The 17,378-nt window shown below is 36.5% G+C and overlaps 2 protein-coding genes and 1 long non-coding RNA gene across 4 annotated transcripts; 1 reads left to right on the top strand and 2 right to left on the bottom strand.

Annotated features, from left to right (window-relative positions):
• Positions 1-462: 462 nt before the first annotated feature.
• On the bottom strand, positions 463-11,246 carry LOC131440383 (protein suppressor of hairy wing). Its single transcript, XM_058611640.1, has 8 exons — positions 11,074-11,246; positions 9,420-9,674; positions 8,765-9,363; positions 8,569-8,701; positions 8,451-8,508; positions 1,786-2,049; positions 1,564-1,723; positions 463-1,504 (listed from the first exon to the last, which is right to left on the bottom strand). Exons 2-8 carry the CDS (start codon positions 9,654-9,656, stop codon positions 691-693), a joined length of 2,265 nt encoding a protein of 754 aa, XP_058467623.1. The 5' UTR covers positions 9,657-9,674; positions 11,074-11,246; the 3' UTR covers positions 463-690.
• Positions 11,247-14,985: 3,739 nt separating this feature from the next.
• On the top strand, positions 14,986-16,134 carry LOC131440381 (uncharacterized). Its single transcript, XM_058611639.1, has 2 exons — positions 14,986-15,253; positions 15,549-16,134. Exons 1-2 carry the CDS (start codon positions 15,122-15,124, stop codon positions 15,753-15,755), a joined length of 339 nt encoding a protein of 112 aa, XP_058467622.1. The 5' UTR covers positions 14,986-15,121; the 3' UTR covers positions 15,756-16,134.
• On the bottom strand, positions 15,987-16,899 carry LOC131440382 (uncharacterized). Of its 2 annotated transcripts, none has more exons than XR_009231383.1 (3): positions 16,765-16,899; positions 16,169-16,283; positions 15,987-16,087 (listed from the first exon to the last, which is right to left on the bottom strand). It is a non-coding gene; the product is annotated as an uncharacterized LOC131440382 (long non-coding RNA). The 2 variants fall into 2 exon arrangements; XR_009231382.1 differs by having other exon boundaries at positions 16,169-16,260.
• Between the last annotated feature and the right edge of the window lie 479 nt (positions 16,900-17,378).

The following is a 17,378-nucleotide window of genomic DNA, read 5'->3' as shown; positions in this document are numbered from 1 at the left end:
CTTAATTTTCACTTTCTTTCAATACGCGACATTTTGAAAACGCAGAATTTCAACCGCACAAATAAGTAAAGAAACGAAAGCTGACAGCCAAACGCACAGCATGCTGTGATCTGAGCATAAAAAACCATAACAAATACATGCATACAACACAAATGTATGTGGATAGCTTTTTTACGATACACTCCTTATTCTCAGACTGATCCGTTGTTTGTGGGTACAATTACTGACTCTGAATAATGAATACGAAGCTACTGTTATCGAATATTGCTGAAAAGAACAATCAACTGGTTCTCTTGCTGTGGAATGACGAACACAAAGCAATATCCTGTTAATCTCCTTTGTATTAAATTTCGAAAAAGCGTAAATTGAGACGCATTCACGTCTAAAGTTTCAACCTTAGCTAGCAATCATAATGAAATTGAGGAACACAACGACACTACTGAAATCAAAAAGACACAAGTATACAAGTTTTCATAACGTATATTATATGATATATCAAAGATATTTGCAATTAGTTCTCCATTTTTATAGGTATTAGAAATGTTCAATTAATCCACCAATGCGTAACTGATTTCAATAAAATGTAAAATTATTGTAACATGTATAATATATGCTTAGGCCACTTTTGGAAGTCGATTCAATAATTGCACTTGTGGCTTAAACAACCTTACAGCGTTAATCCTCTAACTTTTACTTGTTCCTAAGCACATCAACGATTACCTCGTCAACCGTGTGATTGTTCAGTAAAGATTTGATATTGTCGTCGTCCATCGTAAGTGCGAAAAGAATTTTCGTATTCTCTCGCATGTGGGTGGTGCAATCACCGGAATCCTCATCGCTTGCCGGTTTGTGCCCGCAACGCTGAATAACATTACTTAGTACCTCCTCGACTGGAGCCGTTGGCCAACCAAATTCTACCAGCGTTTCTTCGCCAATCAATAAACATAGCAGTTCAGAGATTTTAGTTTTCAAAACAGCATCACTAAGGAAGATAGGAGTACAATCGTCTTGGTCTTCGATCTTGATCTTGGCAGTTGAGAATTCGCTAATCTCAGAGGTTCGTTTACTCCTCTTCCGTTCTTTGGTAACTTTTTTCTTAGGCGTGACAGGCTTCGGCTGGACCACTTCCTCTGAAATGGGAATCACTAACAACTCTTGGGTTTCAGTTACTTTCATTACGCGTTTTTGTTTTAATTCCGGTTTGTTATCTTTTCTCTGTCTAACAGGTAGTGGAGCAGGGGGCGTTTTTAACGGAGAAGGTGGGTTGAATTCCACTTCTTCTACCACCTGAATTTCTTTACTTTGCTCATCTTTCACGTTTACTTGCGAGCTGATTTGAACAATTTGAATATTTTCAACGGGTGTAATTTGGAACACTTCTCCGTCAATCTCTAATACTTGATGATCTTTTTCCATTTCCTGTGGATCACCAACATCCATAAGTACTGATTCTTCGGGAATCTCGTAAATGTTGTCACTATTTGACGGAACCGCAACGTTTGATCTAGAAGTATTTGCCGATTATTATCAATAGAATACACTGAACCCACAGTAACTACTCACCGATGTTTTGCTCGCATGTGTCGGGTCAAACAATCTTGGCGAATGAACTGACGATCACAAATTGTACAAATGGATGGCTCCTCGACGATGTGTGTCTTTTGATGAAGTCTCATAGAAGCTTTAGATACGAAGCATTTCTGACATTGAGGACAACTGAAGTCTGCAACGAATTAGGTTATGTTGATGGGAAATTTTCATCAGATGATTCTCTTCTCAACTTACTTTTAACTGAGCTGTGCGAGTCCATGTGGCGGTTAAGATCTTCTTTTCTCATAAATTCTTTTCCACAAGTCTCACATTTCTGCTGTTTTTCCTTCTTGTGAACGAAACGGATATGTTCGTCCAATCGAGCCTTGCGATTGAACTCGCTTGAACATTGATCGCATTTGAACCCATTTTCTCCAGTGTGGTTGAACATATGGGAACGAAGTTGCGTTGCTTGGATAAATCGTTTGCCACAAACTGTACATTGGTGAGGTTTTTCACCTGCAAGCGGAAGGTGGTTGCTTAGTGGTGGAAGTAATATACGGAAATGAAGAGAAGGTAAGTCGAAATTGAGCGTCTTTGAAGATGTCAAATTTACCGTGTGCGAAGCTCATAGGAACAATTTGAGGGTAATAAATGGAAGCTTTATGACAGTATATGATGATGATGATGATGGTCCCACCTCATACCCCTACAAAGGTGTGAGCAGAACGAGTTATCTAAATGATAATTAATATTTTTGCACATATCTTAACAAGTAAACAAAAGAAAAAGATCTGATTAATCTAGCAGGTATAGATTCTTCTTCAAAAGAACGACAACGAATAACATTCAAATATTCCAGGGTTAATCAAGAAAATTTCCAACCCGGGAAGATCCTTGATCACATCAGGAATCGAACCCGATATCTTTACCAGTATCAGACAGTAATTCACCTGGCCCTTCCCGCCGGACCAGTTCTTCGCTACACACATCAGCTACGATGGAGTAACGAGACTGCGGATGAGCAGAGCCAAGCCCAATTCCATCAACAACTGTCGATCCCAATTAGTTTCCCGAATCTATTCCTTAGTTTATTAATCAAAACTTGCGATCAAGGTCAAGAGCAAACTTAACACACCGAATGCTAAGGCTCTTCGGCCAGTTCTGTTCGCTTTACAAATAGTCACTACCTGCTTTGCGCGCGAGGCTCAAACGTTTGTAGACTGCTCATTATTTTTAACTCTCAAACAAACTAAAAATCCATCATCATCATACCGAACACAGTAACTTAATACGTCTCACAATAATATATACACATATATATATATATATATATATATATATATATATATATATATATATATATATATATATATATATATATATATATATATATATATATATATATATATATATATATATATATATATAAATACAATCTTCGTAATCCGTAAAAAATCTAAAAAATTTGAACTAACTAAATATTTGCTTACAAAGCGGACTTTATGTGTGAAATACTTTTTGAACTCCACTAATGTCGTCGCGCGCTTGATTTCTCTTGGCATCGAATTGAAAAAACTTATTTTCCTGTACAATAATGAGTTTTGCGATCTGACTAACAAAAAGCTTGGTGTTCTAGCATCAGATGCGTTTCTAGTATTGTACCTATGCAAATCAGTTCCTCTTTCAATTCGATCACACAAATATCGAGTCAGCATGCCATTTAAGATCTTGAAAATAAATACCATGGTTAAGTAGTAAATTCTCTGTTTCACTGAAAGCCATTGTAATGCGTTCAGTAGAAAATCTGAGGAGGTATATCCACTACATTTTAGAATTAATCGCATGATCTTATTTTGCAGTCGCTGTAATCTCAAGATTTGTGTGTTATTAGCAAGAAACAGAATCGATGGGCAAAAGTCAATGTGTGGTGAAATGACTGTTTTATATAGTAGAATCTTACTACGGATCGTTAGGTCATTTCTCAAACGACACAATATACCGTACTTTTTGGCAATCTTCTTGATGACGTTATTAATATGAGATTTGAATGTTAACTTTTCATCAATTATGACTCCAAGATACTTCATTTCTCTAACGCGATCAATAGTTTCACCATCAATTTCCACATTGGCGTCATGACCAGGGCCGGTGAAAGAGGTGGGTACGGTGGGTAGCACTACCCACCCGAAAATTTCAAAGGTGGGTAATTACCCTACGAACACCCGGCGGCCTGGTTATCGACTGGAGCGGTTCTTCGGTTTTTGTTCTCTATACCGGTGTGCGAATTCATAATACTGAGAACCGTACAAACAGTGCTCAGGTTTTAAACATCTATATCTCAATCATTTTTAATTAATTTTCCATATTATTACATGAACTGCATTAAAAATATTTCTACACTTCGATTGGAGTTGATATATTTCAGATAATTGGTGATCGAAACTTCAGTTAGTAACGAAAATCTTTGTCATGGTTTCTTCTAACAAATGCATACAAGTTCACAGTTTCCATTAAATTTCTGCGTTTCGATGAGTGTGTTTGCTTTTAAGAAAATCACTCATACAAACCAAGATTCTGTATCGAATGAACTTGAACTCTGTGTGGTTCAGAAAAGAAGTAAAAGTTGCTAACACATTGTTCAAACAGTCCAGGAACTAACCAGAAAAAACATAATTTCGTGTGCAGGCATATTTTTTATTATCAACATTATCATCTTCAAATGACATGTAACCGTTCTAGCACTTTATACATTTTGCAATACAATCCTTATAGAATGATTTGTTACTGGTCTAAACATCGGCTTCCTTTGCGGCGATGACTGTTTTATTCGTGCCAAATATTTTTAATCGGCGTGTCTTTTTTTTGATCCGCAAAAGACAAGCAATCGCTGGGGGCTAGGAAATTGTGAACAAGGTGGATGAGGATGAGGATTTTTTTCATTGTTTTCATTGACTTATGGCACGGAACATTGTCTTGGTTAACGGTGAATCACTTTTGATGGTACTTTCCTGTTCAAGATAGTCTGGATTTGACTTCAACCTTTCACGGAAAACAATTCAAGCAAATTTTTTACTTAGTATTAGAAACTATCATTAGGACTACAATGTGTCTGTTGATTTTACAATGATAGTCGATGTTAATTATACCTCGAACATCTAAAAACATATGCCATGATTGTTCCAGCTACCTGTTACGTTTTCAGATGGCTTTCCCAGTCTGAATGCTGGTATGACTCCAGATAAAAATGTGGATCCACCATGTTTCGTCCACTGTTTCATACCAACGCATTCCATTTTATTGACATTCTAAATAATTATATGTTTTTGATTTCGGGAGGGGCCAGAGCCCCATGGGCCCCCCTCTGGGTACGTGACTGTCAGATAGGGGGCATATTATAACACTTTACCCTATGTCTCGTTTTTGTGTTTTAGTGTAGAGTAGCCGTTTTCAACCAACTATTATAAATGTTACACCATACTTGACGAAAAATATTTGTAGTCGTTGTGAGTACATTTTGTAAAATTATTGTATTTTGTGACTTAATAATACGTAAAATTACAGTTGCCCTGAAGATGAAGGTATAACCTTCGGAACGTTGCCCTTTTACGAAAAAGAAATGTTTTGACCAGAAACCAATTGTCCAAAAAAGCCATCTCTTTATTTGAAACAACATTAACTGGTCGCATCCGCATCAAATAAATTTGATTTTGCGTTCATACATCACGTTCATCAAAAGTTGCTTATTTTTTCCGGTTGACTGCTTCATTTAGCCACGTTCCAAATCAGAATACCACAAACCTTCATTTTTCATGGATCCTAGTGGGGAAAACACTTCTCAAGCTATAGCTGGGCTTGCGCGTTTTTACCTTTAAGAAGCAATGTTTTAGCAACACACGGAATTCGTTATTTCCATTTTTTATAAATGAAATAGTAAAGTCACTTATATGTCGATAAATTCAGTGTTCGTAGCTATTGATGTTAAATGTTCTTTGAAGGTTGGTACTTTGGATTGAAAACAAATATTGGCAGTGAGTTTGAAACCAGGTTAAACCTTAGATGCGAAATTTTGTTTTAAAACTTAGTAACGAAAACTCTTCAAATATCTAATTTACGCGTTTCATGAAAAGTTTTATATAATCAATATTTTATTTAAAAAAAAAACGACTAAAGTGCAGAGTAATAAATATAGGGATGAATATAATTTCCATTAGAATAGAGAAATACTTCAAAATAGTGGGTCGCTCTCCGCAGTATGAAAAATTACCCACCTGGGTTTAACATGTTTCACCGGCCCTGGTCATGACCGGTGCTAATAGAAGAAATAATCATATATTTAGTTTTCGCGACGTTTAGTTTCAGTTGATTAAATTTTAACTATCGAACCAGCGAACTTAGATCCTCATTTAAATGTGCAACAGCTTCATTGAAATCTTTAGCCGTGATGAACAGAACAGTATCGTCTGCAAACAAATGTATATCACAGAAACGTAAGACTCGCTTCATATCATTAATATACATAATAAATCGAATAGGACCTAACACACTTCCCTGAGGCACACCAAGTGAATTACCAAGGGAACTAGATACTACATCGTTAAAAACAGTCTTTTGAGATCTACCACATAAACAGTTTTCAAACCATTCATGTGCCATTCCCCCGATGACAAAACGCCGTAATTTCTGTAACAATAAAGATCTTGAAATTGTTTCAAAGGCTCTCTTCAGATCCAAGAACACAGTAAAAATACTCTCTTTGGCTTCGATTTTCTCCTTCCATTTTGCCAATACTAGGTTCAAAGCGGTTTCACAAGAGTGACCCTTACGATATCCCGTTAGATGTTAGAGTTCAAATAGTTAACCAGCTGATCTTTAACAAGTTCCAGAATTTTTTCCAACGTGTGCAACATGTTAATGGGACGGTACTCCTCGGCTTTATCCGTTCCATTAACCTTGGGGATAGGAACCACCAGAGATTCTTTCCACACTTTTGGCACGTGCCCCGTGTACAACGATTCATTTACCAAATCCAGTAGATCGTGTCCGATAACATGAAAGCAATCCTGTATCACTTTTGAGTTTACATTGTCAATACCAGTCGATTTTTTCAAATTGAAACAAATATTTTTCAATTGTTCAAAAGTGATTGGTTGAAATTCATCAAGTCTACAATAGCTATTCATCGGCTGTGTTATTTCAACAGGTTCACTTACCAATTCAATACTTTGATTGATCTGCTGAACACTATTTATGAAATAACTGATGAACTTTTCAGATATAATTTGTTCTGTGTGTTCTTCTATACCGCCAAAAGTTATGCTTTTCGCTGCACTATGTGTAGGCTTGATAATCTGTTTGAGAATTTTCCATAACTCTCTGCTGTTTTGTTGATTTCGATCGATTCTCCTCTGTATGTATTTATATCTAGTCTTCATCAGGCCCCGTGAATAAATATTTCGTGCTTGTGTATATCTATACCAGTGACTATCATTGTTAGTTCTACAGAATCTCTTGTGCTGTGTCTACCAACTATTCAAGCTGTTCAAACTAACATACTTTTCAGTTACTAATTCATTAGTACACCTTTTCAATGTGTCAGTAGGAATAGATGCCCTGTGATCCAAATTTCCAGTCAACTGTGTACAACCCAAGCTTCTTGATACAAGTCGAGATAGGGTTTGCTTTGAACAGTTTTTCCAACACTTGAATTTCACCACATCTTCCTCATTTCTAGAGCTACTCGTTATGGAAATTGCAATTGTTTCATGATCTGAAATCTTGCAATCGGATTCCACATTTGAATAAACACCGTCGAAATTGGAATACACGTGATCTATCAATGTTTTACTGTATCTCGAAATTCTTGTAAATTCATTCACAGTTTGCTTCAAATTTAAGAATTCTGCTAACTGTTTCAATTGGTTCAAATCTTAAATATTAAAATCTCCAGTAATAATATTTAGTGTATCGAAATCGACGAAATTCTCCCACCAGTTTTCTAGAATTTCCCGAAACTGGCGGTCGCTTGAACTTGGACTGTGGTAAACAACTTCATAATCTCCTATCTGCATGCCTCTTTAAACGGATATACCCAAAAACCAATTATTTCCAACTGCTTCGTTTGATTGAATGCTGAATTTGGGGGCACGGGTGTAGCGTGATGGGATAGTCGATGCCTTTCACGCAGCCCGCCTGGGTTCGATTCCCAACCCCGCACATAGGGTCAGAAAAATTTTCTGGTCCGAAGAGGCGAATGACCTAAGATGTTAAAGCCTCTATAATTGAAACAAAAAAAAAATGCTGAATTTAATTGATTCTGTGGCGCAAATTGCAACTCCACCCGTGTGCCTGGAATGGGACAAACAAAAAGCACCAGTGTAACCCGGAACACTGAACTGATCGAAAGCGTCAGAATCAACTATATGTGTTTCTGAGAGCAAAACTAATGAAAGATGTCTATCTATGCAAATATAACATACAAAAAAGTTGCGTGTGGATGTACCGATACATGTATGCTGGACGAAACTAGAAGCTTTTACCCAATGTGGCAAGGAGCTACAGTCAGAGAATTTTTACTTTACTACTTGTGCTTTAAATGGGCTAGGAGTTGGTTTACCATTCCGCTTAGTGTTGAATGTACTTCTGCCTACAAATATTGTGAATCTATCCTTCTGGGGATGTAGAACAGCACAAAAAAGGATCATTGCAAAGCATAGTCAAATGTTTGGAATTATTGTTAAGTATATTCCAATGTTTGGATCATAGAAATTGGTTGCAATCAAACTTGCTATTGTATGAAATCCCTGTTAAAAAGTAGGTTTTAAACGAGATAGTTAGAAATAGTTGTCTGGTCTAAATTCCAACTGACGGAGAAGCGAAGAATATTTTTTTAATAAACAAATGTACTGCATTATACATACCAGTATGTGTTTTACGATGTCTGTTTAAAGTTTCCCGAGCCGAAAACGTTGCGGAGCACTACAAAAAAAAAAACAAAAAACTTGAAGAGCCACATGTTTCGATAGTAACAACACCTACCTGGTCGCAGCGATAAGGTCGTTCACCGGTGTGTGATCTACGATGTTTTCTTAATGCTCCAGTGGACGGGAATGATTTTGAGCACAGATCACAAGGGAATGGTTTCTCACCAGTGTGAGTGCGGATGTGAATACTGTTGGCAAACAAATTTAATTAATACACAATATCAAGTATACAATTAAACGCAAATTCTTACTTCAACAATGATGATCCATAAAATGATTTTGGACAGTACGGACATTGGTAATCACGTTTGCGAGATCCTTGTCCCATATGAAATCGAAGGTGCTCTCGGAGATTATCTAGCCTTGTAAATTCCTTACCACACACTTCGCACGGCAAAGTTTGCTTGGGTATGTCACCACAGCTAGAATGATTCAAGTGGCGATCAAGGTGGTATTTGCGGGTAAAATCCTTGCCACATTTCAAGCAGGAAAACGGTTTTCCTTCACAATGAGTCAGTAAATGGTCATCGAAGACATCTCGTGAGGAACACTTAGCATTGCAATGAGTGCATGCAAACTCGTCGTTGTCTACATGAACCGAAGCTAAATGTTTCTCCATATACTCGTAGGCTTTAAAAGACTTTGGGCAAAATTTGCATTTAATATGACCAACATGTGCTGTTGATAGATCTTCTCCGCAGCAGTAACATGGGTGCTCAGGATTTGGATTGCAGTATTTAAAAAACTCTTCACCCGGTTGAGCAACCTTTGCAGCTACCTTTTCCTTTTCCAAAACATCCTTGAACTCTTCTACTTTGTCAGTACAACCCAATTGGTGCCTTGCAAGACCCTAAAATGTGATAAAGTTGAACAGTAATGCTATTCGCACTGAATATAGTTAATTACCCTAGCCGTCCGGAAAACCATCCTGCAGATATTGCAGGCACGACCAACTTTCATCGCTATAATCAACCGTCCGTCCTTGGTCTTGACCAGGTCTGGTTCGGCATTTTCCTCCGCAATGCCGATAACGTCGTGTGTGTTGTCATCCATTGGGACGAGCTCCACCTCATTTTCATGTTCAGTGGATACAGTAAGTCGGTATTTACTACCTTTCGTACTAGTCTGTGTCTGCTTCGGCATTTTCAATCCTTTTCCGGTCTGTGGAAAAAAATTGGTTTAAAAGCTGAAAAGTTCTTGAGTGTTTTGAGTTATTCAAACGTGAATTAATGGTAAAATTTAGAATATTTTATTTATATCATGAATAGATAATAGGTGCAAGCCCGATAGATATTTGCGTCTAACAATGATTTTACAATACGCAAATGAAGTCTTGAACTACATCCAAATTCATGAACCATACTCGACATTTTCAAATTTATTGAAAGCAATAAGACTTTCGTAAATTTTTCTATGAAGTGCACGAAGTTTGGTCAATTCATCCGACATTTTCCATTTCCTGGAAGTGGGTCTAAGTAGTTCCCATATGCCCCGTTTACACTTCTGCTGGCTGCCAGCATGCTGGTGTCAGTGTACTGCCCTCTTAGGAAAAAAACGTTCAACGGTGGTCCTTCGTTGATCTAATACTTTGGATCATTGGACCACAGTTGAACGTTTTTTCCTAAGAGGGCAGTACACTGACACTAGCATGCTGGCAGCCAGCAGAAGTGTAAACGGGGCAATAAGGCCCAAGAGAAAAAAATATTGAACGGTAAGTTATATCTACTCAATAGTAAAATATATTTACTCAACTATTGAGTTTCATTGAACCAATTTAAGGAAGAATATGATATACTTAATTTCAGCTTATCGTAAGAAACTCTTACTATTTGGTGATATTGCCTTTTGTGTTTAAAAATATACAATGAAAAACTAATGCAAGAAAATTTAAAAAAAACTTAGAATTAAGTTAAAAGTTATTTTTATACGTGTATGTTTTGCCCTTCGCGTTTCATACAAACAGGAAGATATTTTTCGATAGCCATGAAAGAAGAGAAAGTTTTTTTTTTTTTGTAATTTTACTTTCCGAACTTTGCACCATTGGAAATAATGAAACGGCAGATTCATATTCTTCACGAAAAATCTATAAAACCTAGCAATTTTTAGCGTTTACAATTAAATCAATTGCAAATGTCATGGAGTTTTATGAACAATTTATTGACTTATCCCGTGTGGTCCGGAAATTATCCGGTAATCAAATCCACAATATTCGTCCGAATGTTGTTTAACGTACTGTGAATGTAAGTTTCGCCCTTCCTTAAAACGACCATTGCAATTGTTTATCAAAACGCCCAGAAAACGATCTATCCCCAAGCTTTTCCAAAATAAAAATATTCTAATTTGAAATGAATCTGACGCAAATCCCCTATTTCTATACACACACTGCACATTCAGATGATACCTCACTCTCACACCCATTATACGCCCGGATGCCACACGTATATCGGAACGCAAGTATGAAAAATGGCGATTTCCACCAATTTGTGGTCTACTTGTTGCATCTTTTCCGACTCACCAAAGATAAACAAATCGAGCGAATATGCAATTGCTTTCTACTTACCTACGTGCTGCAACTAACTCAGTTGAAACTAAATAAATTATAATACGCTTAGAACCGAATTTAACCAGAAAACTGAACAGAAAGAAAATGCACAGAAAAATAGACAAACTACGGCTGCCCCTAATCAGCGTTCCGTCACATTGTCTTTCCGAATCATGAATGATGACTGCAGAATGAGTAGCAAACGAGAGGCTATGCAACCCAACACGTCATCGGAATCGTGTTGCCGTTCTGTAGGCGTTTAAAAAATTAACACCGACGTTCAAATTGTCAAAACCGGAGAGTCAAAACAGTTTTTGTTCGAAAGGGCGTAGTTAATATTGTTTTAATCGAGTTTATACACTGAATGAAAAGTTTTTGCGTAGTATCTATTACAGATCCTCTGAAAAGGAACTGCAATTGAAGTTGTAAATTTAGTATTGATGAGGCCAGACGATAGAGAAAACATTTCTCTTTTGTTGAATGTTATGACACCTTAAGTATGTGGATGTTTACAGGTGGCCTATTGACTGTTAGAAAATAAAGACGCGAAAATAGTAATCTCTTTTACGAAAAATTGTGCAGATTCCTCAGTGAAACAAATTCAAACGCAGCTAATCGTTCTTTTAGATTTACATTTAGCTATTATGTTTTTTAAATGTTATTCAACTGGTAGTAGATACCAAGGGGTAAATCATTTTCAACTAAGAAGAGACCAGGGTTTGGCAAGAATGGACCACGACTCCAATTTCGTCTCTGTAGGAGTCTTGACTGCTAATAAATATGGCGTGTAGTGTTTGACGTAGTTTTCAATGTCGCTGTCGATACTAGCCAATAAACAAAACTTCTTGCTATTGCCTTCATGCGTACCATTCCGGAATGACTTAGATGAAACTGTTGCAGAATCCATCTCAGGAATAATGACTCTGTCGCCAAACATTATACAACCGTCGACTAGGCAGGGCGATTCTCGTCTGTTGTAATATGGTTGGATTGCAGTGGAATGATTCTTGGAGCAGGAGAACCATCTGGCACGAATATGCTCGATAATAGTATGAAGAGTGACATTTGTTGATGTTACTTCCTGAAATACTACAAATGGAACCGGCACCTTTTTTGTGGCATCGGAATGAATACTTGATAAGTCTTCTCCAGAATAGTGCTGCGATGCCGTTTGTTGGTTCGATCGATCAACCTAGACAAGATCTCTAATCGTAATTGTCCAGCGTTTCAGCCTGTTTGCTGTGTGCATTCCTGAAATGCTGCAAATGGAACCGGCACCTTTTTTGTTGCATCAGAAAGAATACTTGATAAGTCTTCTTCAGAGTGAGTGCTGCGGTGCCGTTTGCTGGTTCGGTCGATCAGTCTAGACAAGATCTCTGATCATAAGTGCCCAGCATTTCAGCCTGTTTATTGTGTGCATTGGTATGTATGCCTTAAGGAATTTCTTGGAATCAAAAATATCGGGCTTGTGGTCAATTATCAGTGTGAAATGACGTCCTAGAAAAAAATTGTGGAACTTTGTTACCGCATAAACTAAAGCGAGTGCTTTTTTCAGATTGTCCATAGTTCCGCTCTGCGGGTGCGAGAGTTTTTAAAGCATGTTGAACAGCTTTCATCTTTCCATCGGGAAACATTTGGAAATAACGTATCTGTTTTTCGACAATCTGAGATTTAAATTTTTATATTTAAATAAGTAAAATAAATTCAGCTGGCATTTCTAGACATTAATAACATAATTATGATGATAAGTTACTAAGGTTTATCAAAAGTATAATTTTGCTCTTTTCATCAATAGAATGTTTAAAAGTAGTTAATCACATTTCAATGAACGATGAACGTGAAGTAATTTATTCTACTGAATCTTGAAGAACAATACTACCTATTTGCAAACCAAGATTAAATCTATGGTTCCCTTATCTTTATCCTCCTTTATACTCCTACAAATGGCTACTCATTCTTTGCGTGTTCATTGTTACGACTATATACGTTAGGTACTCTTTAGTCACACACCACATTTCTAAAAACACTTAATTTCTAACTCTATCAATTACTATTAACAATTATCTTTTCAAAACAAAGAGAAAACGTTGGGCAGAGTGAATTAAAAGATAGAAAAATTACAAAATACGCATGTTTGTAGATTTATGACGGGTGTTATGGATAAGTTTGTTACTATGCAGCGCTGTTGTAAAAAATCGCTATATTTTCATTTCGTTCAAGAGTTGCGTGAGTCACAATCTGAAAATTACGCTCCTTTTAAATGCTGGAACCATACACAAGCAAACAAAGTCTTGGCATTACATTCCTTTTGTGGAATTCGGCCTTTCTGTTTCAACAGACTTCGCAGCCGATTCTTAGCGTACAGAATCATTGCATGGCTACTACTATGGATCCTACTGACACTAAGAATCCTTCCAGGTCGGGGCTCGAACATACGACAACTGGCTTGTAAGACCAGCGTCCTATGCATTGAACCGCCAACCCGGAACAAATACCATACACAGTAACCGTAAATAACGTAATGAAGTACTGGTTTCTCTTGTAAACTTTTTGTTTCGTAATTCATTGCACCCGTATTGTTTAGGTACACTAGCGCCGTCCTGAATTCAGTGGAACACATATGAAACAGGAACATTTCTGTCAGGTTGTGTATGGGTTAGTTAGTGGCAAATTTGCCAAATTTGAGTTAGTAGCAAATTGAATTGTTTAAAGGCGCGTTGGCATTCTGCTCTTGCTTTATTAGAAGTCAATCAAAGAATAAATTAAAATAAGATTAATGCAAGGATTTATGTCAGTTGTTATATGATCTTTGATTGCTGTGATCCAACAATTATTATCATTATTATTATGATTGCTATTAGAAATTTGCTCGCAGTTAATCCACAAACGAATTTCCAGACATAACAGTCACGATCTTTTTTTGGCGCACATTCACGGTCCTCCATGAAACTAGCAACTATGATGATAAACTGGTTGCACTGCTGAGTTCCCATCATCATATTTATAATGAAATTGTCAAACCGTGAGAGCCCTTTCGATTCGTTTTCGTTAGCTCATTTGTATATATTGAGATTTTATGTTACACTTAATATTCTGCTTGTTTTGAAATAATCGACATGATCTCTCGTGTATTTAAAGAAATCGCGAGAGGACAGATTACAGCAGATATTCATTATAGCAATTAATTGGAAGTTACAATGTACATTTCGCGTAAGGTACCTACGATTACTTTCTAGTGCAATAAAGAACCTCGGAAAGCTCGAAATTCCAAGTGCTAACAGAGTAGATTTCCGACGTTCCGTTATGTACTACGAAAAGTCAGAGTGTGAAAGAATCAAAATCTATGGTTAACGAATATATGGAAGAAATGAGCAAACATTGTTTCGAAAGATTTATTGAAAAATTCATCCTCTCTCGACAAATATTTTGACTCTTAATTCTTAACAGCTTGCATCGAACAAGCTGCTTTGTCAAGGTATCAAGTACCAAAAGAAGAACGAAATGATACTTATTGTAGAACTTTATTTCTCTCTGTATGCTTCGGAAATTTAAATAACGATACGACTGTAGATTTTCTCCGACAATTTTCAATAAAACACAGTTTTCCCATTTTAACCAACAACTCGTTAAACAGAACCGAAATGAGGGACAATGTTTACATTTGATTTTGTTCTACTCATGGCACACTTTATTTGAAATGATAACAATGCAATTAATCTCGCGCTCCACCAAGCGGTGAGTGCGGTCATTTTAGAAAATACCGGGAACGAACCAGATTTTTTTTTAATTTTTGTAGGCACATACATGTCTTTATTATTTATCTTTGGTTAATCTCTGTTAAATTTCCAGCTCAACCACTTAGACTTTTTTCAAAATTCACGATTCGAAATTTTACGCTACGCCCTTTAGAAAAGACTGTCACTGTCATCATTGTGTTGATTTCACTTGCCAATAATTTTTATCTCAACATTTTTGTTTGGTTTTGTTTGAATAATATTTTGTCTGGCTCAATCAAATTAACGCTTTGTTTTATCTGTGTCTGTATTTGAGTATCGATAAACGAGCCATGGGGGATTACGACTGGGACTCGCATAATCGTCGTCAAGTATTGGAAGGCCGCCAGATACTAGAACGTACGTCGGCCAGTTTAGCTCGTTCCAATCAGATTGCAATTGAAACCGAGCAAACAGGTCATGAAGTAAGTGAATAATAAATTATAAGTCACTGTTGTCTTGATAAATTTGGTTTGCTAGCGACAAGAGAATGGAGTAGACATAATTGGATTAGTTATTCTTGCTGATCGTATCATGATGAATAATTCAAGATTTTCTCCTATAGGAAATGTCCGACTGGACTGTTCTTTTCTGTTTTTGAATAGTAACTATATAATTAATTGAACAATTTAAATCTTCGAATTATAATGTCTTATTTATCGAGTTTAATTAAACCGAGTGTGATGCTTCGTTAAAAAAATAATAATTTCTCTACTTCAGGTAATCTCAGAACTGGAAGTACAACGAGAGTCATTGCTGCGTAGCCAACGACGTTTAGAAAATGCCAATGATGGTTTATCAAAATCAAGGGCTATACTTCGATCCATGCAAAGGAATGTGCTCTACAACAAGGTGATCTTGATATTAATCATTATCATGGAGGTCGTCATACTTGGCGGATTATTATTTTTAAAATTTTTCCATTAAATTAAGTGATTAAAATTTCTTTTTACTACGCTGTTTATTCACCAAAGCTGTTAGATTATATTTATGTTAAGGCGATAATGATGATTATAAATAAAAATCGTATCGTATTCATATTTACTTGAAAAACAAACACGTTTAAAAACTCGACGAAAAATTCAGTTCTGCACTAATTCATTTCTATGCGACTTTTCTTCGATAATCACTTTTTATGCGAATTTCTGAATCTATTCGGTTTTCTGGGGTTATGCGGATTTTTTTCCAGAATTCGTTCGTTGAGGTCGCAAAATACTTTTAGGTAACAACAATGTTAACTTGAATTTTCTCGGAGATGGCTAGAACGATTTCCATAAATAAAAAAAAATATTTGGTTCCCATTGTATTTTATTATAGATCTTGTTAGTAGAAGAACCTACCATAACATTTTGGCTTTTTCGTTCGTCTGTTTCCGGTTCCGGATAGTCTGGTTATACGTTGATAAAGATCGTGCAGGTACATGTGACTTCTCCTAAAGGGAAATGTAAAAAAAATCTGCTACCGAGGTTTGAATAACTGAGATTGGTAATCCAATTTAAGTGTGCAGAAAGGTACGATGTTCATGAATCTATAAACTACCTTCTGATGGAGAAAATGCAGTGCTCGCAATGAATCTTTGTCTAACAGGAAAATTAAAAATGTTTGCTAATAAAGTGCGAATCGGAAAAAGTCATTACCGAACGATTCGCTAAGCTTTGATAAATTACAGATCGTTTAGCACGATTTATTTCAAATTTGCCGAATTATTTTGACATCAATTTTTTTGTAAACTAAAAAGCGTTTCTGTTTTAAAACATAATGAAAACGTATAAATAGCGAATAATTCAGATATTTTGACTAAAACTATGATTTTTTTTGTAGGAATATTGCCGAATTGGTAAGCCGAAATTAGTGATTTGAGGCAATCATGCATTGAACCTTTACGTTAATTTCTTTGTAACAAAGATATAGCAATATTTTCTTAGGTGTATTTTACCTCAACTTCCCTCGGAGTAGATGGTTAAATGGACGCAGGTCTAGCAAGCAGATCTAGTCAGCTTAGAGAGAAATCAGTTTTCAGTTATACTACGCCGTCGCACGGCATTACATTCTTCTTCTTCTTCTTTTTTCTTTGATTGATTAGAAAAGTTCCAATGACCATACATCCAGCGGTTTCGTTTATAGTCACATTGACTTTACTATTTTTGACTACCGCCGAGCCACTTCAGCACGAAATCCAATACATCTTGTAAATAAAAGGGTCGTATATATTATTGTCGTTTTCGCTTGATGCCAAACCTAACCCAGTTTCCACTCTAACTGCTGTCAAACCGTTTGTTTGAAGCTAGTTTCGAACCTAGTTTTAACGTTGTTGAACTGAAAATCGAGTCAGTTTCGAACCTGGTTGTTATATCAGGTTTGCTCAAACCCCCGTTGCTAAGTGCTAAATCAACACAGTTTCGTGAAAAGTGTTTGTTTGATGAAACTGCCCTGGGTCAGTGTCAGTGTTCTCAAGCGAAAACGACATATGTATATATTTTTAACAACTTACTTTACTGTCAAGTGGTTGCTATAGCATCATGATCGGGTAACCTATTTTGCCCTTCATTC

The sequence above is a fragment of the Malaya genurostris genome, chromosome 1, assembly GCF_030247185.1.
Source record: "Malaya genurostris strain Urasoe2022 chromosome 1, Malgen_1.1, whole genome shotgun sequence".
Lineage (NCBI taxonomy): Eukaryota > Metazoa > Arthropoda > Insecta > Diptera > Culicidae > Malaya > Malaya genurostris.
The sequence above is the reverse complement of the archived record's forward strand: the minus strand, read 5'-3'. Positions and strand labels throughout refer to the sequence as shown.